This window comes from Zingiber officinale, chromosome 9B (genome assembly GCF_018446385.1).
Source record: "Zingiber officinale cultivar Zhangliang chromosome 9B, Zo_v1.1, whole genome shotgun sequence".
Classification (NCBI taxonomy): domain Eukaryota; kingdom Viridiplantae; phylum Streptophyta; class Magnoliopsida; order Zingiberales; family Zingiberaceae; genus Zingiber; species Zingiber officinale.
Genome location: NC_056003.1, coordinates 116,168,783 through 116,191,122, shown reverse-complemented (window position 1 = coordinate 116,191,122; position 22,340 = coordinate 116,168,783). Strand labels below are relative to the sequence as shown.

Here is a 22,340-nt window from a genome sequence, read left to right as displayed (position 1 = left end):
TTTGTATCGGTTGAGGCTTTTCTTTGATTCGGGGAGTGTCTTCTTCAATTTGGAAATAGCGCGAAAAAGAGTTGAAGTCTCAAACAAGTTCCATCATCAATCAAACAAGAAACCATAGATGCATAATTGAGCTTGAGTCAATTAGCCTAAGCAAGACATGCTCAACCGAATCTTGAGTCGAAAATATACAACCGAAACAAAAGCTCGTAGTGGAAGGGAGAAGTTTTTCGCCTTAAACAACTACTAAAATGCATGAGCACCACTCTTTATCGACCATGCCATCCTGTGATTTGCACAAAGTCTTCGATATGAATGGTCACGACATAAATAAGAGAAGGATCTTCCAAGATACCACTTTTGCAAGGGGGAATTGGATGGTCAAAGGCTTCTCCCACAAAGATCATAAGAGATATTGTTTTCTTTTGAAAAGGGTTAAAGATTCACTAGAATCTTGGCTTTAATAAGAGGAAATGGATGGTTAGGTTGGGCCTCAAGAAAGCTTTCTTTAATAAACTATATCATTCAACACTTCAAATACTATATTTGAGGTGATGTTCTTTATTCTCCCTTTTTTGTTGAATATGTTGGGTGACTTTTGTGGTTCTACTATTTTTAAATGCTCAAGTTAGAGAATTTCTTTGATGAGTTAATCTAAAAAAAGTTAGTGTATTCTTTTTTCTTTGATAACTCATGTGTTTGAACTTCGCTCAACTAATTCTAATTCGTCTAGTAGATAAATTTAGAGCACAATTTATGCATGCTCAAAGTCGACCTCCAAAATATTCATGTCATTTGAGATTCAAATTCTGAGTTTAACTACCTATGGAGGACAAGAATTAGTGAATTCTTTTTGGGAAAGAAGATGGTTTGATTATACAAGAGTTGAAATACATTTCTTCTTTACTTTATGCAAAATTTAAACCTCCTCACAAGCTCATGGCCGAGTCCTCGCGAATTCATAATCAAAGCCATTGTGAACTTACAACCTCCTCACAACGGTCTTCCTCATTTCTATCATGGATCTTTTTCTGAAGGATAATTCATCTTTCTTCTAATCGTGAGTAAACACACCATACAAGATAAACTCTATAAAACAAGCTTCTTATTAGGATATTACAAACTCGATATATAGTATTTAACTTGTCTTGTAACAGACAACATTTGAACATGAACGTAAGAACATAACCTTTATTCTTGAATTCAATCATAATTGGCAATTACACAGAGGGAACAATATGGAGCAAATTTACATAACATTGAGTTTACACATGATACTTACACTATCACACATGCAATCGACACTTTAGCATTCAGTGTATAGGTTTGTGGCCTACTCCGGGGCTATGACCGGGTGCCGACGGTCGAGCGTCTCCTGCAGTGGAGATGATCTTTGGATGATTAACTACCTCTGTTTTGATCTCCTTCAGTGTTGCCTCTCTGGTCAAGATCCTCTTGTATTGCTTGGATGTTGTCAGCTTGTACTTCCTCATTGCCAAATGCCTCGCCTCGCTTGAGAAGAATGATTCACTCGTGAAGATCAATGCGATGATAAGGACGGTAATTCCTTTCACTGCCTTCATTCTTGCAATCGCAAGAGATTACTGTCCTTGAGATTGAACTCCTCCATTGCACCTCTGCAAGGCTATTTATAACGATGTAAAGTGCGAGTTTGAGAATCCAAAAGTAAATTTTCATAAGACTTCATGGTGATTAATTCTACCTGAGTTCTTAGTTAATTCGCTAGTTGACCAATCGAAAACACTTTGAGAAAAGCAAAAGCCTCATGTAACTAGAAAGTGGGAATTTTAAAATATCAACTTTTCACTTTTGAGTCATCATTCATTACAACTCTAATTGTGACACCCTAGGCTCACATGGTAGATTGTCGAATGATCTAAGAGTTATCCGAAAGATTACTAATGATGAAGCTTAAATAAATACGCTATTATTGACTTGAAGATAACCATCATGATATTAATTTAGTAAATTCTATATATGAAATAGCCTTTTACTAATCACATTTCTAAATTCAGTGTGAAAAAGAATAATTAGTTGGACAGAAAAATATGATTTTGTCTACATTTTTAAAAAAAAAAAAGCTAACAGAAGTTGACCATTGATGCTTTTCTCTAATTTAATGAATCCATGATTTGGAAAAAGCAATGGAAGGGCTGATTTATACCAAGGAATCTAAAGAATCTCTCTAAGGAATATTGTTGGTACACAAAAAGATCAAACAATTTTATATTCTGGAGCAAAGAAACGAAAAAGAATGCTAGGGTTGGTGATTCATTTGAATATTGACAAAAGAATGAAGCTATTGAATGCCATGTTGTGGTGGAGATTGAGAAGACAACCTCCACCCTCCATTGATAGAATAGGTTTCCTAGCTAGGGAAGAACTTTGCCTTTAGTTTCACAGAATCTGACTTCCAAGAATCAATTTGGATGGATGTTACTTTGATTTGGCTCAAGGTTCATGGTCGACTAACTTGGGCAGGTTTTCGATGCTAGATTCTAGTCAATGTCTCGTGGTTGGTATGATATGCACGTCATGCCTAGAAAACGATGACACAACATGGCCCATTTTAAATAGAGTTCAGAAATAAAGTGACACAAAATTTTATTGAGCAACGACTGGTTGCATGAGTGTTCCAAGAATAAAGATCTGTTAGATATACTACAACAATAGAATCACAAGACCAGCCGATTGAACTACAGTTGAGATGCTGTGCAGTGAGAAAGGAATAATGGCTAAGTTTTGTAGGATGGAAAGATGAGCAGGAAAGAGAAAAATTCACAAAATTTTACATGAATCATGGATCACTTATGTGCGTTTATGCATTGTTATCCCCATTCCTTCCTTTCCCAGGGCTGGATTTACTTGGTGGAAAGGTAGGATGGAGAGGAGAGGAAGAATCATGATGTTACTTGGATCATGAATCAATCGTGTAAGTTTCAGTTTTGTTGGGTCGATTGTTCTAGTTTTCCATGCAATTAAATTCAAAATTGATATCCTTCAAGGTTCAGTACTTCGTACCCTGGTTAGAATTTCAGCTCCATTTTCAGTAGTCAGTATGGTATGTTCAAACTGTGCCGATAAGCTTCCATCTTCAGTCACTGCCATTCATTTATCATCCCAAATCATAGGTTTTGTGCTCCCAATTGTCAGCATAGGTTCTGCAAAAGTTGATAAATGAGATATAAGAGGAATAGCTACGGTTGACAATCTACTATCATTAAACATTTTACTCGATAGTGTTATCATCTACGCTACCTGCTTAAGCTGCATTATTACACACATAAACAGTCCCCTCGGATGGGTCTAGTGGCTAGCGCATGAGGTGTTGCCACAATGAGATATGGGGTTTGAATCTCGGCAAAGCCGAGGTAAATACCTCTCTTATGTGCTAGTCAGTATTCCAAGGCTAGTAGCCGCCCGTGATTCACCTCCTCCGTGTTGGCCCTGGGACGGGTTGGCGGGGGCGCTGGGGGCGAGCGTATTCGCCTTTTTGCCACAATTATTACACACGTAAACATAGGTTAACAGGGAAATTATCCAATTCGCAAAGCTAATTCATAATATACAATTTTTCGTATTGAACCATATGACTTCAAATACAGAAAGTATATGTCTGACTAGATCATTTATAGCTTTCACCAAACTAAATCACCTGCTCTACTTGCACGTCATTTTCTAAGTAGAGTTTTATGTCCAAGAAAGAATAAAAATCTACTGCATGAAGTTACCAAATGCAACAAGATACCAATTATTATCACTATATATTGATTGGCATTCGAAGATTAATAGTAGAAAGTACCTCTCGTAAATGTTTGACCCAGTTGCATACGTCCCCATTCACGATTTCCTGATAAGAATATTAATATCCTTTCAGTTGTCAAAAGCTATCCAGTAAAAGAGGCACATGCTACTAAGAAAAAATGTATTAGAGATTGTGATCCTTTCAAATATAAAAGTATAAAAAGTCCTAATGATCAAAGAGATATCAACAATAGTAGTAACCATTATACTTTAGTAATTACAAAATCACGGCATCTCAAATTATAGCCGATATGCAAGGACTTACAACATGTACACAAATATGAATTTGAAGAAAAAACTAGTTGCAAGCTATAGTCAAGAATAATGGTTGCAACTAGTTACAAATAAATCAAGTGACAGAATATGAAGAAACTTTAAATTATAGGTGAATTACTTCTATGTGCATATACAATTAGAAGACAACCTGATTATTTTGTAAGAATCTTGAAACTCAATATGCACTGTAATAAATTATGGGTCAAATGAGAAATTTTATGTGAGCCTTTACTAATTTAAAGACTTACTATAGTGAAGAATAGCAGGATTAGCATGAAATACACGTCCAATGCCATGACCAAAAAAATGCTGAACTACACCATATCGAAACTTATTTGCATGATCACTCTGCTAAAATATAATTTAATAGCCAACCCCATATACTGATTAGTACTTGAAAAGACAAGCAGAAAAAAAAATTAAATTCAACTTAAGAACAGTTTCCAATAATTCAACGCAAAATCTGTTGAAGATTAGTTCCCTCCCTGATACAGCTTGGGGTTTTGGGTTAAATGATCAGCCACTTATCAAAGTTGGAAATTTTGTGTTTGAATCTGCGTATATCACAACTTTTTACCAGAAATCTAGCTCTTCCATTACCACTGTTAGTTCCGATGGATGTTTCAAATGTTCACATTTGAACTTGATTATGACATTTACCTAGGTTCTATCAAACATATATGGACTCTTGACGAGGTACTACAGAATTATATTTTCTCTTGCTCTCCATTTTTAAACAGGATGTGTGCAACAATAAGCCCAAAATCGATATGCCAAAACTGAAGTTAAAGATACCATCAAATATCAAGTACATACTGTATTGTTTTTCCAATTCGATTAAACTCCACTCTAGGTGCACATATTGATATTGTTTTGAGAAGGCATTCTCTTGTTACCTGAAAGGCCATCATTAAGTACTACTAGTACTCTGCCAACTAAAAAATTTAAATTTGCAGCAAGAATCACAGTAAATGAATTTAGCTAATAAAAACAGGAATTATACCATAACAGGAATCTTGCAGGAGCATAGAAAAATTAAAAACAAGATAAACAAGCATAAAATGAGATTGAACGATGTGCTGAAATCCAAGCTGAACATGATTTTGTTTTTCATGATTGCGACTCTTCCACCAATTGATGAACAAAAAATGATTCTTGTAATTTACCTCAACGAGCTTGCATCCTCGTCAACATTCCCACAAAAGAATGTAGCAGAAGTATAGCCATGATGGCCCTAGACGGCATATTAAGCCTCTGTAAGATGAACTGAAGACTTATCTTTGAACAAGAAAACATGAAAATTACCAACTTGCCAACAAGATTTTATATATATATATATATATATATATATATATATAAAGTTAGCCTATTTGTTTGTGTATGTGCAGAAAATGAAATTCGTGATAATAAAAGTGGGGTACACTAAGTAACTATCACCTACAAGATCAGATCTTTGCCATTTATTAAAGAAACATCTATGTTCAATCAACAATAACTAAAAAATGTTGAAGTGTCAATAAATCATGGAACCGAGCAGACTTTTTTTTTGAACTAAACTATGATGATGATAGCTTAACATAAACTAAACTATTTTTGGTTTTATAAAAATGAGACACTATTATATCTTGTGAAATGAGACACCAACATGCCAACAAACTATCTGGTAACATAGAAAGCCTACGTTGTTCAAAAACTTACATTCAAAAATACTGTAACATCAATATTGATAATATCCCCATCCTGAAATCCAAATTAGAAGGTAGTTATAAAAAAAACTGAGGTAACAAGTTAAAGATAACATTAAATTGGAGCACCTCAAGTGGACGGGAGTCTGGTATCCCATGGCAGATACATTCATTTACTGATGTGCAAACACTCTTTGGAAAACCACTATAACCCAGAGGTGAAGGATATGCTCCATTTTCAATGATCATCTGGTGCACTTCCTTGTCAATATCATCACTCGTTGTGCCTGGCTGATAATAGAAGTGCATCTCAGTCTTCTAAAGGGTCACGAAAGTTTAAAGTGACAGTCATTCCCAAAGTTACTTATACAAGATAAGGTGGTTCAGTTCCAAAGGACCAAAGAAATATGGTCAAGTCTCATTCATGCAAATAAGACATTTTGAAATAATATAATTGCTAAAGCTTACCAAAAAGGAAAAAACTTTACTCATCCAAAAAGAGGCAACCACCTATTTCAATATAATGTTTACGCATTGAACTAAATAAGCTACCACCTCCTCACCCACATATTAGAACACTAGCAGCATCTATGCCATTCAAGGACATGCAACAGTTATTCCTAATATAATTTTATTAAAATAATTGCATCAAATTTATGAAAAAAATAAAATGTATGAAATATTTTAACAAGTTTTCTTTGTATTGACTCTTGATCAACAAAATGTAAAACCAAATGTGAAAGAAGCAATAATGTTTGTCTCAAACTTCTGGTGCAATCTTGCTCATAAATTAGGTTGAATATAAACAACAAAATATGAATGTGATAGATATACTATTCAGCATTAAATTAAAGGTTTTGATAACAATTAGTCTAGTTGTTTGGAGTATTTTATCTTTAAGCTGCCTTACCATGATGCAATAAAGTCTTATGAAGCAATACTCAAGTATATAAAAATATAAAGGCAACAAACAGATCCATTAGTTAACTGCATATAGTTGTAAGACTGTGGTTGTCAAATGATTGCAAAATTAGAAAAGAACCAAACCTTCCCTTAGTTGAAAATTAATGGAAATAACTTAGTTCGTATTAAGCATCATTTGAACTGATTCATAAAAATGACAGTATGGTCTAGTATCAAGGTAGGATATTTTAACTACAAGTTTGATAGGAATATTACAAAGGAACCTAACCTTTCCTTGGTTCAAGTCATTGGGAACAACTCAGCCTGTACCAGACTTCATTTCAATAGATTAATAAGGGTGGCGGTATGTTCTATTTATGTAGGCTGAATATATTAACTAGAAATTTGATAACTTACAAAACAGTTGTCAACTTCACCTGAACAAGTGTTCCAGAATATTCCAATACTTCTGCTGCAAGCCTTCAAGATGCCCAGATGAATTCCATTCCCTTTATATCGTGAATCTCTGGTCCACTAGCAATTTGAGGAAAGTGACGGGAGTTTACATATGGAGGCTTCATTATGTGATCTGGAACATCAAAACGTGGAGAAACTTTTCCAGGTTGCAGACGTTTGTGTTTATTGTTTACCATGTCATCTTCACTCCTGCTAACCATAATAAACATTGTGAAAAAATCCAATAATTTCAGACAATGAAATAATAGCTGCAGAATTTTCAGGCAACTAAGTACAATGGATAATTTTTTTTCTTGAATTAATCAAACAACATATGAAGCAAATTGTCCATTGTGAGTGCTTTTTAACCTTTCATTCATACAATTTTTTTGGGGGGAATATCTCCATATACACACTACATAGAATCAGTTAATATATCTACAGAGTAGAACTCAAACACGAGAATGCACTCATCAAAGTGCAATGCTCTTGGCTAAAATCAACAAATAACTGCACCTTAACCTAAATATAAATTCAAAATGGAACTTAAGCGTCTCAACTTGGATTGCACCTTGATTTAATATGCTTCCAGCTCAGTAATAGTCCAACTCGAGATGCAGTTATCTATAATATCTTCTTGGCAGTGTTTAACTTCACACAGAACTTTTTTAGTTAATGTGTCATCTGTAATTACTTAAACTGTTGGCATAACAAGTACAGTGCTTTAAAACGTAAATTTAAAAGTTCAGAAGCCAAACAAACAAGTTAACAAAATAAACTTGAATATTTAAATACAAGTATGTACATATATTGAGTGAACTAAAAATTAAAGCAATCAATAGTTACTGCTTCTTTTCTAAGATAACTATGGATATATGTAACAAGAGATACTGCACAATGAAAATGTCATCAGTCTATCCGACCACAACCTTTGGAGAAAAGATAAGCTTGCAAGAAGAAGTGAATCTATTGAAAGACAAGAACAGAAAAACAAAAAGTATCTGCTAGTTGTCACAAAGAAACTGAGACTTGTATTTATTTTGGTGGGATGAGACAGATGATAACACAACAGCAGTGACTTGAAGCTATTGAGTCTTAGACATCGATTTTCTATTTGCCTTGCAACAGAAAACACACACTGAGAAGGAGAAAATCAAGGAACTTTAGTATCAAAGGTAAAGAGGACCAATACAATACCTTTTATTGAATAGAATATAAGCTGAGTTGTACAGAGTCTTAGAGAATTTTGGATTGGTGTCCTTATCCCTGTAAATTATATTTAAAAATATTAGTCACAAAGATAAAACAAAATGGAATGTATTCACCAGAGACATAGTATCAAACATTGACACAGTAATAGATAAAGAACCAAACTTTCTTCTTTCAAAAACACATAAACCTCACAAATAAGTGTCATAACGATTTGCAAGCGAACAAAATGGTCCCATCGATCGGAGAAAGAAATCGCGTGAAAAAAAAAAATCAGGGAATAAAGGAGGGGTACTGACCTCCGTTGCGGCGGAGAAGAGGTGTGGAAGAGCAAGCGAAACGATCTACAAAGAAGGAGGAGAGACGACAGAGTTGAATTGGAGATGTGCGCGCCGGCATTTCTTCCTTCTCCGATCACGATTCACAAAGGGTACGGCTCATTTCGAGGGTTTATCTCACAGATTTGTCAAAACATAATTTAATAAAAAAAACCCTTTTTTTAGAAAAAATCATTTTTATACAACAAATTATTTATTTTGCAAAAAAACGCTCACTTGGTCGCCTATTATTATCTTATAAATAAATTACTCAAAATAATTATTAAAGGGGAAATATTAAATAATTTGTTATTAGTTTGTATTTTCAGTCAGTGAATTATTATATGGTTTTATTTAAAAATTTTATTCTAAACAATTATTATTATTTATCTATTATTAAAAAAATAATTAAAATTGTAATTAATTAGTAGTCATTTTAGCGGATGCACATAAATTATAAGGAATATTTATCTTAGTATAACAAATGTAAAAAAATTAGAAAACGAGATATTTTATATATAATTAAATTAAAAATTTATTAAAACAATTTATATATTTATATATATTCATCAGTGGGACTATTAAAATTGCAATTAATGCCACAGCCAATAAATTCCCTTGTCCCACTAGCAAATCAATAAGGTAACAATTGGGTAGTTCGCATGAATCGAGCTAAATTCGAGGAGAGCATGGGCGGAGTCACATTGGAGCGAATGTGGGCTCCAACTCATCAACTTTAGAAAAATAAAATAAAATAAATCATTTCTATTTTTTCTTAATTATTTCCTTATTTCTTTTTTCCCGCAAACACTTTCCATTAAATCAAAAATTTTGATTTTATTTAATTAAAATTTCAAAATACATTGTCAATTTATTAGGAATTTTAATTAAATTAAAATTTTATAAACTCCACGCACGCTACCTTTTATTTTTCCTTTTATCTACAGAGTCACAAGTACCGTCATTCCCGCACCTCCTTGTTTTTCCTATTATCCACAAAGTCGTAGGTGCGAAAGATTTTAATTTTAATCATCTTTTTCCGTCACTAGGTTCAAGTAGATTTATTTATTTTTAAAATAGATTTCCTTCAAGCAATAGAGTTCCTTTCTCGGCGACATAATCTCTCAATTTTTTTTGAAGATCTTTACATTATCATTCACATGATATTTTATATTCATGTCTTATACATGTGTTCGACGAGTATAAGCATGACATCCCTTCCTCGAATAACATACGATACGTAGGTATATTTCCTTTTGATATTATCTGTATGAGTCAACTGTTATTTTTAATTTTTAATAAATTGATTAAATTTATTAACAGATTTATTAATTATTTTGATTAATTTTATTTAATAAGTTTGTTGTACGGGAGTTAGTTGAAAAATTTGATAATGATATAATAGTTAATGAATTTGATTATAAGAAAAATCAAAGAGCGTAATTTTAATAATATTTTTTATTTTATGTTTTAATTTTAAATGTATTGAATATTAGATACTATTGTTCTATAATTTTGAAAAATTAATAATGATTTTTTATTTATATTTTTGAATCAATTAATTTATTATATTTTGATGATCAACCTCAGATAAATTTAAATTCTAACTACGCCCTTAGGAGAGGGTCTCCTCAACACGAGCTTGAGAAAATTAAACAGACTTAATTTGAGCTCGGATGAGTTTGAGCACGGCTCAAAAAATCAAATTAAAATGAAATCAGATTGTGGGGGTTCAAACCTCCGACTATAAATACCAACTTAATTTATTATTTATTTTTAAAATACTAATTAATTTAAATATTAAAATATTAAATTAATCTGATTCGATAAAGTTCGACAAGTCAGTATTAAATAGTCTTAGAGCGGCTCGAATATTAAAGAAATCGATTCGAACTCGGTTAACTCGGTGCTAAAGTTGAGATTTGACTGAGTCGGTCATGTGCGGATCGCGAGCAGGTGGACTGATTTAGTTCGGAGAGTTTTGTTTTTAATTTTACCGTCGGAGTTTTTATATTTTCTATAAAACACTCTATTGACATTTCAAAGTTGAGAAAATATCTTTTAAAATTTCACTTTTATCATTGGAAAAGTAAATATGCCAAAACTATTTTGATAATAGAGTTATTTTAATAATTTTAAAACTATAGAGGGTATTTAATAAAAAAAGTCAAAAATTATGGCGAAAATGATAATTTTCCGATCTCCAGTTACACTTCCAATAGCAGACAGGTATAGAAGCGGGTACTCAAACTACGAGTAAAACTAACGACCATCTTATGTGTCAACGCGGCTAAGATTTTCCAAATCACCGGAATAGTAGCTGTTATTTTCAGCTACACGAGCCCGTGCACCTTCGTGTTGGTTGGGGATAGCGGTGGGGACCGGAGGGTGCCCGTAAGCGTGGTATACAGTGTGCACAGTATGTTTTAATGATTTTTTTTTTAATAAAATTTCTGATTGTGTAATAAAATTTAGAATTAGTAAGTATATAAAAAATTTTAAATTGAAAAAACATTATAAATAGATCTATTTAGGTGGCATTTGATTTAGGGTTTTGAGAATTAGGAAATGAATTCATTCTCAAATCTTATATTTGGTTAATAGAAATAAAATTAAGATTTTTAATCAAACTTAAAAATTTGGATATGGATGAAACACACCTCTTCTCTTGGTTTTTGATGGAATAAGAATGTGAATTGAGTTTTGGACAAAAATACTCTTAGTATATTTATTCAATTTTTTCTTTCATTTCATACTCTCTCTCCTTGTTTTCTCTCATTATATTTTCTTTCTCCTATTCCATCATCACACTTTCTCTCTCATCACACATTCTCTATCATTTTCTCTCTATATTCTCTCTCATCGCACACACTCTCTCCTCATTTTCTATCTCTTCATTCTTTTCCATCATACTTTCTCTATCACTACACATTCTCCTCGTTTTTTCATCGTACTTTCTCTCTCCCCAATTTTTTTTACCATTCTCTTCTCATTTTTCTCTCATCACACTTTCTCTCTTCTCATTTTCTCTCATCACACTTTCTCTTTCTTCATTCTCTCCCATCACACTCTCTCTTCTCATTATCTCTAATCACACTTTCTCTCTTAGCATACTCTTCATCTCTTCAATATCTCATTTTTTTCTCATAACACTTTCTCTTTTCATTTTCTCATCACTCTTTCCCTCTCAGCTCACTTTCTCTCTAATCATATTTTCTCTCTCCTCAATCTATTATTTTTTCTTAGAGCTGTGATACTCATCTAGAATTTTCATCTAGATAGACACATAAATGATGGGACCCACCATTTCACTTTTTGTGGGCCCATCATTTATGTGTCTATCTAGATGAATTTTCTAGATGAAAATTCTAGATGAATATCATTTCTCTTTTTCTTATCATACTTTCTCTCTATTCATTTTTTTTCTATCACTCGTTCTCTCTCATTATACTTTTTCTCTTCGCATTCTCTCTTATCATGCACTCTCTCCTCATTTTCTCTCATCATATTTTCTCTCTCTTCATTTTTTTCCAACACATTTTCTTTCTCATAACATTTTTTCTCTTATCATATTTTTCTCTCACATTCAACTTTCATTCCCATATAATTTTTTTTCTTATTTTCCTCTAAGAATAAAAAAAAAATTAGATTTATTCCGATAACCAACTAAATATTATTTTTAAAAATGATATCAAATTCATATCCATTCTCATTTTATAATACCACATTCTCATTTGATTTTTAAGAGAAAATTAAACACCACCTTAGATTTGATGACAGCATATCTTTAAAAAAAATTAATTTGAATTTTTTTTATTTTTTTTCATAATACTATAATTCAATCTCTGATACCTAAACAAAATTTTTAAAAAACTTTACTGTGCTCAGTCGCGCACATACGTAAGCGTTGGATCGAATTAACTCCGGTGGAGCCCAAGTGTGGGGCTCCCGTGTCTCGAGTCACGAGGACTGTAAGGTAACGGGTATTTGACTAGGAGTCGCTGTGAACAAACTGTTCGTGCCACGGTGGCTCGTGCGTCGATCCTATCCAAATAATTTAAGGCTTTCCGTGGACGAAAGAGGGGAGGAGCGCTCGATTTTACTCCTTTGTTTTTCCCCCTCGTTTCCTTCTGATTTCGTCGGATTCGAACCACTGCATAATTAGGGGTTCTTCAAATCCTCGAGGAGGTTGGAGGAATCAGGAAATCTAGGTTTTAGGCCGCGGAATTTGGCCGGATGTGGGGCGAGGGAGGGCGGTTCTACTGGGGGAGGTCGGAGGGAGAAGGGAGGAGGGAAGCGAAGGGAATCGCCGTGCTCTTCTCTTGGCTCTCAAGCCAGGAGAGCGATCTGAAGCCTTTCCTCGATCTGTACTGGTCTCTAGGGTGGAGTCCCCTCGTTTGCCACGTCGACTTCCTTACGCTGTAAGCGCTGCTTCCTCCGTTTTTTGCTCGATTACTTGGATGTAGTGCCTTTCAGTTGATTTTTATGAAAAAAAATCTAGTTTTTGGTTGAAAATTTTGAACGTATTAAACTGGATCTGTCAAGTTTCGATCTTTATCATCTCCCCTTCATTTCTGAACAAATAAGGTTGCTTATTCTCCATTTTCGGTCAAGAGCCAACTGTTATTATCCTTCAACAGTCGCTCAAATATTCTTGACACAAAATTGCCATGTTTATTGGTGGAGTTTACTGAACAGGACTAGGAATATTACAGTATCTTATAAAATAGAAGAAGATGCTGGTTCTTTCCAAATCTTATTCAGAGATTCTGTTTCTTTTTGTATCTTAATTTTGTTAGTGAATGTGAAATAAATTATAGCCGTGGTCCACTGTTTGAGCTTTGAATTCATCAAGTTGTGTTTACCAATCACTTGTTTTGCTTTTAAGAATTTAAATATAACTGTAGTCTTTTTTTTTTTCTGTTTGTATGATGTTCAATTGTATCACTCTACATCATTAGTGGAAAGTTTGACAGTTACTCGAGGAGTTTGTTAAAACTCGATCAATCCTCTTTGTTCTTAATTAAATTTCCCTTCTCTTACATCCTTCAAATAAATTGTTGTCAATTGCATTTGAATTGCATTAGCTTATTGGGTGAGGAGTGCATGAGACATAGATATGAGTTTGGATTAATCTTGTTGGTATTTTCTACTTAGATTCTTTTGCTAGGCACTAGTTTTCTCTTCTTATAACAATCATCATATCATGGTTTCATATTTAGGATCATGTTCTGTTATGTGCTGCTCTTCCATGTCAGATGTCACATTGGTAGTGAACAAGAATAAATAATTACAATTTGTTTACATCAATAATTCATCAAACAGGTTTAATTACAAGTAACTCCCTCATCTTTGTTTCTCCTTTTCCTCTTTTAAGAAGACCAGTGTGTTCTTCTCTCTAAGTACGTTATTTCTTGTCATCCGTGCTACTCGAACATGGCATCTCTTTCATGTTTATCTCAGTTGTAGTGTCCTACATCTTCCTTTTGTTTCATGCATTGTTCTGTTAGACATCTATTTCTCCTCTTTATTCTCAAATTTTAGTTTTTATTTTCTTCTCTTAACAGTTTCTGTGCATTTACAATGTACCAAAGTTCACCTGATTTTGCTATTAACATTGACAAGATCCAGCAAAACAACATGTAAATAGTGTCGTGTTGTAAAAAAAAATTCCACAGATTACTATGAAGCATAAATTATTTAGTATGAAAAAAATCTTCATCTTAACTCCAACCTTTATGGGCCCTGTGAGTGTCCGATGTAAAAACATTTGCTTTGCATGCTTGTACATTGTTTTCGGTTTTCCTCTCTTCTCTAAGTATTGCAATCTTCTCTAAGGGTGTCTACTGAGTGTTTGTCATCTTTGTTAAAAATTCATAAAATATTATTGTACAGAGCATGCTGATATTATTTTTCAAGATGCAAGAATGATCTCCTATAAAATTTATGATATTACAACCCTGGATTATGTAGTTCCTATGAATTTGACACTGGTTCATTGCCTTGTCCAACATATCTTCTCATTAAGATGTTCAAGATTTCAGATAGTTTGAGTTTCTAATTTGCGATTCTTTTGTAGGTATTACCCTGACAAGGTCACTTCACTAGCCCATGGTGTGCTCGACGAACTTGTGAAAGTTAGTATTACTAATAAAAGGCAGTATATATATTGTGAAGTTATGGTCCATATGACAGTTGCTTTCCTTCAGTTAAAGTCATGTACCTTCCCAGCTCCATATGTCCACGATTGAGCTTCAATAATGCTTCTGTCATGACTTTCTTTTTATACTTTGTGTTCAATTTTTGCATTCTATTTTCCGACAACCATTTATATATTGCATGTCGAATTAACAGGTGATAAAGATCAAGCAGTTACCTATTGTGTTCGTTTGCTTTTCTTTGGGATCAAAAGGCTGCATGGATAGAATTCTTCAGGTTCGTGCAGTCATGCTCTCCCAAAATGCATACATATTCTCCTTTGAACTGGATGAACTGGATAACTCTTCTCCAATTATAGTTTAGGTTCTCTACTAATTACCTAATGGCATTGTAGAATTATTTTATGCTCAAATTTAGTTTTCTTATGCTAGGTTCTTGATGGAAAGTGGCAAGGAGGACATATACCGGTATGATTATATTTTTCTATAAAAAATCAATCTACTACATAAAAGAAAATTTTTGTTTCCAATTCTTTCATGAGAATTATTCAACATATTAATTCTTTCATGAGAAAAGTATTGTGTTATGACAATAGCTCTCTAACTCTATTTTGCTGTCTTTAAGGATGAATATCGGCTTATTAGAGACTGTGTCTGTGGTCAAATACATGATTCCGGTCCAGTAGACTTCACCAATGAATCGGTTGCTCGATTCATCCATCATCCGAGTGCTCAGCGATTGTTTAGACTGACAAGAATAACCTCATGGGCGGCAAGAGCCATGACGTCTGGTCTTGGTAATATTTTCGCAAGTAGACTTGAAGCACAGCGTGTTGAGTATTGGAAGACCTTATACTCATCAGCGGTGATGATTTGAATACTTAGGTTTTGGTTATTGCTTAATGCATCCGGAATAAGTACCTAATAATATATTGTTTCCTCGATTTTGATATGCCTGCAGAGTATGGGTGCTTTTCTCATATTTTGCTCGGAAGATGATGAACTCGCATCGTACCAAACCATTGTCAACTTCGGTCAACGGCTGAAGGAGCTTGGCGGTGATGTCAAGCTTGTTAAATGGAGCAATTCCCCTCACATAGGTAAGTTTTCAGCTCATTTTCTAAAATTTTCATCTCAACTTGATTGACAAAACATGATTTTGCAACTATCCCTACACATCGAGGCAAATAGTTTGACAAAGATAAGCTAAGTGAGCAAACATTCATTAAATTTTCTGACATATACCGAGAATCAATTGAGTATGTTTAAGGACTTGGGGAAACTTGATAAGGAATTGAATTTGAAAGTTAGAATTGAAATCCTCGATTGATTTGTCATTGCGCTTCACTTTTGTTGCTTTTGATAAATTTTTGAATTGCTTTGTAATTGCACATTCGACTGCGTAGGACATTACAAGCATCATCGAAATGAATACCTCTGTAATGTCGTCGAGTTGCTGGACAAGGCGGCCGCAACATTTTCCCAAAGATGTATCAATAACGGAGCAGCTGCAGATCTTGGAAGTGCCTGCAACAGCATCCTAGAGTCCATTTGCAGCCTACGCGAAGCGGCACTTACCTCAACCGAATGCCTAAGAAAAGTCATCGTCGAACCCAATGATCACTTCACCTTACCCAGCCCAAACGACAACTTCGAAACCAAGAACGGAAGCTCTTCAAGCAACGATCAAACCGGTAACTCATTCACTCAGCCCAGCATCAATCCACAAGGAGTTCTGAGCCAAATTCTGTTTGATTCATGCGTTCCTAAGAACGTCGAGGGCTGGGATATAAAGCCAAGCATCTCCTCCAAAGGGAAGAAGCAGTGCTTCGGCTCTGGGCACCTTAACCGTGGTCCCATGAATCCCATGCGATACATTAGACGCTCGAGATTGTGAAAGTTTTCGTTGCAACGATATCGTATGTACATACACTTTGATGTGTAAATACAAGGTGACTGCTGAGATTCACGATCGAGAAAGGGTTCATGCCACTTAGATTATGCAAGATTTTTTTCCCTTTGTGTTTTTCTCCTTCAAAATAAAATGTATGCCAGTGTAATTGTAATAAGGAAATGCTGAAATTATGTACATAAAGAGAAGTTTATGAGGTAGTCTCTCCTGTTAGATTTCACCTGTTGAGCTTCTGTGATGAGCTGGTCACGAGTGGGCACTCCGCGTTTGGGTATGTGGCACAGGCGCCCAGCGGACTGCAGCCGTGGATTCTGATGAGGCCTGGCGGCGGCCGGGGAGAGAGTGGGTTGCCGGCGAGCGGCGTACAGAGCTGTGTTTTCATTCTCTGGCTGGGTACTTGTGTGTAGAAGAGAGGAAAAAGAGGAAAAGGAGCGGCGTACAGAGCTGTGTTTTCATTCTCTGGCTGGGTACTTGTGTGTAGAAGAGAGGAAGAGGAAGCAACGGGAGGAAGGAGGGAGGATCACTGGAACGTGCAAGAACGTTGCCGGAGGCCTGACACAATGGGATCCAATTGAGCGTAGCGCGAGGATGTTGCCTGAGGCCTGAAGTTTCATCGCTGGAGACCTGATGCAATGGGATCCGATTGAGGCCTGATACAATGGGATCCAATTGAGCGTAGTGCGAGGATGTTGCCAGAGGCCTGAAGCTTCGTCGCCGGAGACCTGATGCAATGGGATCCGATCGGGAGTCTTAAGGGAGCATAGCCAAACAACTTGGAGATTCAATCGGGACTCCCTCAGATGGCCTCACGGACCTTGATCTTTATGGGTTTTGACCTCCACATTAGCAGGAGACTCAGACTGTTTATATTCTATGTGGGGGAATGGTCCCCTATATCCGCCGTATCACTCTGTTTATGAGAAGGAGCTCATCCTGATGTTCCCGGGAGCCGCCTTGTTCTACCATTTGGGGAGGTACCTTCTCCGGCCGACTAACTCCGTTCGGGGTCACATCAAATGGTACTACGATGCTTATCTAGCTAGCAACCGCAGAGGGAATTGTTGGCTTACAAATCAGAGTTTTCCTGTCAATTTCCATCTCTTTCGATCAAATTCTACCTCAAATCCTCAACTGTTCATGGCGCGAAGGGCTACTTCTGGAGGTAATAGCAGAGGCAGCCATGAATCCGAGTAGGTGGAGAGGGAATAAGCCGAAGGCGGTGACAAGCTGGTGACGAGAGGGCACTCTACGGTGTCAAAGACGAATACGTTCGCCCCCAGCGTCTCCGTCAATCCGTCTAAGTGCCAACACGGAGGAGATAAATCACGGATGGTTACTCGTCTTTGGAATAGTGACTAGTACATAGGGAGATATCCCAGAGGACACTGATGGTGGATAAGTGGCTAGGTTGCTGGGCGTCGAGCGAGGGTCTCTTCCGGTCGCCCGCTCCGAATCAAACTATAACCTGGTGGGTACAGTGAACACAAGAACGGATTACAACCAATTGTGATCGGTTCGCGACCACGATCCGACCTTAAATATGAGTGGTTCATCCTCTGGGCCATCAAAAATGGTTCAGGAGTTCCTGGCTCCTTGCTTTTCCATAAGACTTAAGTTATATAAATATGGTTTAAGAATGGATAGAAAATAATAATTAAATATTTTAATTTGAAACATTTAATTCAATTTAAAATTAAAGTAGTATAGTTGGGTTTTCACCTTTAACATCATCTATATTTTTTGAAAAAACAATTGAAAATTAATTCCTAAATTGATTTCCATTGACAATAATAATAAAAAAATTCATTATAACATACTAATTAGTTGTTTAGAATGCTCATGTATATAATAATTATTATTTTATTTATATATAGGAGCAACCACCATTTATATTTATATTTATGCATATAAATTCTCATTAGGATCTAAAAATATTATTCCCTTAATTTCTCTGGTTCACTTTTTAAACTTTTTTCTTCAAGGCGAAGACTAGAATGGTGTAATTGGCCTTCTCTTTGAGCAAGTGCTTTGAAACACGATCTGCGTATCGCTCAAATAGATCGTCAAGTATGACAGCTCCGAACTGATGCACAATTAACGGTTCAACTACTGCACGAATGTAATTCGCCACATTTTTTCCACTTCCGGTATGATTTGATATAGTATAAAGATCATCTTTGGAGTCATCAAATGGGTCCCAACTAGACTCCAAGATCTCTGCTCGATCCAAATCAAACAACCCTTCGTTACGAATCACCGACTCCACATCTTCGAAAGAAGCCCCATAACTCGGCAAATTAAAAGTATCAACCTTTTCTTCTGGAATAATCCCCTAAATTGATAGACACATGAAAAAAATAATACAAGTTTAACACAATCTACCTGACATTTTTATACATGTTAATAAGTATGTACGTACCTCTAGGACCATCGAGTTGAGAGCTTCTCTTAGCAGTCCATAAATATGGATTAAGTCACCATTCCCTGGGGTTCTGTTTCTTCGTCCGAGAAATACCAACACCATCCTCCCGCCAACATTCAATTCCGTGTGACGTGACCTAAGAAATATTGAAAAATCTTTTTGAAATTGCTCCCGATATGCTTTCTCTACTTCGACCAAACTTGTCTCTGTCCAATAAATATTTCCTTTGTTTAGTGGACCACCGTTTTCCGTCTTTAGTCCTTCGGGAACCTAATCAATAATTTCATATACAATAAGTAATATTAAAAAAATTAAGAGCTACATGCACTAATTAAATACCTGGGAGAGCCACATTAGACAGAAGGAAGAGTGAAACAAATGAACACTCGCACGAGGAAAAAGCCTTCCATAGAATGATCCTGCCACTCCAGCTACATAATACGGTACTAGTAAATTCCCTTTAATCTCCCTCTCCAACCTCTTCTTGAATCCCTCCAAGGATAGAAAGAGACTGTTAAAGTCATTCCCCGGGAGGTCATTTAAGAAGAATTGCAACTCCATCGTGGTAGGGAGTTTGGCTGCCACACTAAGAACATGAGAGAGCACGAGTAATGTGTTTGGGCCAGAAGAGCAGCCGAGGTCGACAACAACCATCTGATCAGGGTGCAAAACCTTGTACGTTTCTTCCACTGCAGTAGCTAACATAGACTTGGTTTGATGGATCGCCTTTTCCTGAGCAACAAATAATATATAACAGTCTAAATCTATCTACAAGGACATTAGAAGAAGGAAATATACAAGGTTAGAGGGTTGTGTTGATCAACTTGTATTCTCGAATTGGTGGCGTAGCTAGTTTCTCCGGTGCCTCCGACCATGTGAAGAGCTTGCTCTACCTTCAAACTCATCTCTCCCTCTATGGCTGTGGGATGGGATGATTTTGAGGGTTTAGGGAGCATGAAGAGGGTGGTTATATAATTAAGGATTAAAGGCTTGACCTTTTTTCTTTACACTATAGTTTCACATTGTGCAAAAGTAATAATAATGATGGAAAGCAACTTTGCACATTCTTTAAACATGATCGATTAAAGAGAACATCAATGGTTATTGAATCTAGACAACAAGACAAGCGTCAATCTTAATCATTGTTTAATTATAACATATGCCATGTTTTTATTTATTTAGTCATTTCAGGACATTACGATGGTTAAAATATGGGGTAATGAAATTCGGCACTTGGGACGGATTGACGTGTTAGGACAAGTGAATTACTTTTTTATTACCCCATGTTTTTATTATTTAATTAACTGTAATGTCGGTGCAGTCATTTAATTATAATAATTGTTTTCATTTATCTAAAAAAATATTAATCATAATTTAAATACATTTATTTAGTTAATATACTAATTAAGTGCATTTGTTTTTTTTTTAAAATAAATGGCAAGTGTTCCACGTATTAAATTTAGTATCTAATAATTAGAATCGATAGAAAAACATTTATTTGTTTTTAAATGTGATAGGTCACCAAAGTGATTTAAATTTTAAATAGCGGCTCCATATTATAAAAAGAAATAAATTAAATAGTTTTATTTGAGTAAATTAAATGGGCGTATTTTATTATCATTTTCGTCAAAAATACTAAGTCTAAAAAATATTAAAATAATATTTATTTTTATCTTATTTTTCTTTTTAAAAATATTCTTATTCTAACGTTAAAGTAACTTTTATGGGTGCAATCCACTTTTATGGGTGCAATCCACTTGTGGAGGTTTGACTAAATTGATTAAGCTCAATTGAGATTTTAAAATTTGACCAATATGTTATATTTGGTCAAGGTTATTTGATAGTTCATCAATATATTAAATTATTTGAGTAAAAAATTAAGTATAACAATTGATCGATATATTAACTTAATTGAGAGAAAAGTCAAATATATCAAGATTGATTGGATACTCGACAAAATATAAAAAGTTCAACTGGATCATGGTCGACCAGATATTTAGTAGTCAGAAGTCTAACATGGAGTTGATACGAGATAAAAAGTCCAAATGAGTCACGGTTGACCGGACACTTAGTGATCGAAAGTCCAATAGATAGTTGGTAAAAGAAAAGTCCAAGTGGATCATGATTGACTGGACGTTTATCGATTGAAAGTCCAATATAAAGTTGGCAGAGACAGAAAGTCCAAGTGGATTATAGTTGATAGGACACTTGATGATCGAAAGTCCAATAGATAGCTGGCAAGAGAAAAGTCTAAGTGGATCATGGTTGATATGATACGTAGGTCAAGGTTGACTAAATGCCAAATAATAATGAAGTCCCGGCAGATCAAGGTCGATCAGATGCAAGGCAAACAGAAAGTCCCAATAGAGCAAACTTATAACGACTATAACTTTTCACTGATATCAGAACAAGATGATTGTCAGTACGAAATGTAGCTTGTTTAGATATCTATTATATTTTTTACTCAATATCAATTAACTGATCATGGATATCAGTCGACTGATGACTTAGAACCGAATAGAAGCAAATTTAATTTGATTGTTCGACTCAACTGATGACATTAATTGATTAATGGTTAATTTCATTCAACCATTAACTTCAGAAATTGAATAAAAGTGAGTCAAATTCGCTTGATTCGATGATAGTTCACATTAGTCGACCAATACGGATCAAAATTGAACAAAGGAAGTCAGATTCGACTGATTAAATCAGTCGAATGATGATTTACATTAGTTGATTACTATTTGAATAATTGATAAAATCAGATAGATTTCAAGAAATTTTGAGGTCGTTCAATGATTGAAGACCATATTAATCAACTAATAGGTGTAAGACCGTTGAATTCGATAGAGGGGGGGTGAATATCGATTCGAAAATCTCGAGTTAAAACGCAGCGGAAAAGTAAAGAAGTAAAGAGATGAACACTGTTGATTTTTACTTCGTTCGGAGCCTGTGACGACTCCTACTCGAAGGCTCGTACTCCTTGAGTACTTTCGTTGGGCAATTCACTAGCAATTCGGATAATTACAATTTACGTACAAATATTGCTAATGAAAAGAAAGAAAACAAAGCTAACCGACAAACAATGAATTAAAAAGAGAGCCGGAGTGAGTCGTCGGAGCTTTGTGAACGTCGTTGGAGCGCAGAGCAGCAGAGTGATTGGACTCAGAGTTCTCAGAA

The 22,340-nt window shown here is 35.1% G+C and overlaps 2 protein-coding genes and 1 pseudogene across 2 annotated transcripts; 1 reads left to right on the top strand and 2 right to left on the bottom strand.

The window, feature by feature from the left end:
- Positions 1-1,082: 1,082 nt before the first annotated feature.
- Positions 1,083-8,813, bottom strand: LOC122023851 (annotated as a pseudogene).
- Positions 8,814-12,742: 3,929 nt separating this feature from the next.
- On the top strand, positions 12,743-16,938 carry LOC122024611. The gene is made up of 7 exons (XM_042583266.1): positions 12,743-13,089; positions 14,748-14,805; positions 15,023-15,103; positions 15,259-15,294; positions 15,452-15,691; positions 15,788-15,926; positions 16,233-16,938. Exons 1-7 carry the CDS (start codon positions 12,905-12,907, stop codon positions 16,721-16,723), a joined length of 1,230 nt encoding a protein of 409 aa, XP_042439200.1. The 5' UTR covers positions 12,743-12,904; the 3' UTR covers positions 16,724-16,938.
- A 1,593-nt stretch (positions 16,939-18,531) lies between these two features.
- On the bottom strand, positions 18,532-20,085 carry LOC122024817 (anthranilate O-methyltransferase 2-like). The gene is made up of 4 exons (XM_042583531.1): positions 19,985-20,085; positions 19,500-19,892; positions 19,158-19,430; positions 18,532-19,070 (listed from the first exon to the last, which is right to left on the bottom strand). Exons 1-4 carry the CDS (start codon positions 20,063-20,065, stop codon positions 18,702-18,704), a joined length of 1,116 nt encoding a protein of 371 aa, XP_042439465.1. The 5' UTR covers positions 20,066-20,085; the 3' UTR covers positions 18,532-18,701.
- Between the last annotated feature and the right edge of the window lie 2,255 nt (positions 20,086-22,340).

Coding starts and splice junctions, on each gene's coding strand:
- LOC122024611 (XM_042583266.1), top strand. CDS start 12,905: ATGTGGGGCGAGGGAGGGCGGTTCTACTGGGGGAGGTCGGAGGGAGAA. Junction 15,104..15,258: donor GCATGGATAGAATTCTTCAG/GTTCGTGCAGTC, acceptor TTCTTATGCTAG/GTTCTTGATGGAAAGTGGCA. Junction 15,692..15,787: donor AGACCTTATACTCATCAGCG/GTGATGATTTGA, acceptor ATATGCCTGCAG/AGTATGGGTGCTTTTCTCAT.
- LOC122024817 (XM_042583531.1), bottom strand. CDS start 20,065: ATGAGTTTGAAGGTAGAGCAAGCTCTTCACATGGTCGGAGGCACCGGA. Junction 19,431..19,499: donor GTCTAATGTGGCTCTCCCAG/GTATTTAATTAG, acceptor ATTATTGATTAG/GTTCCCGAAGGACTAAAGAC. Junction 19,071..19,157: donor TCAACTCGATGGTCCTAGAG/GTACGTACATAC, acceptor CTATCAATTTAG/GGGATTATTCCAGAAGAAAA.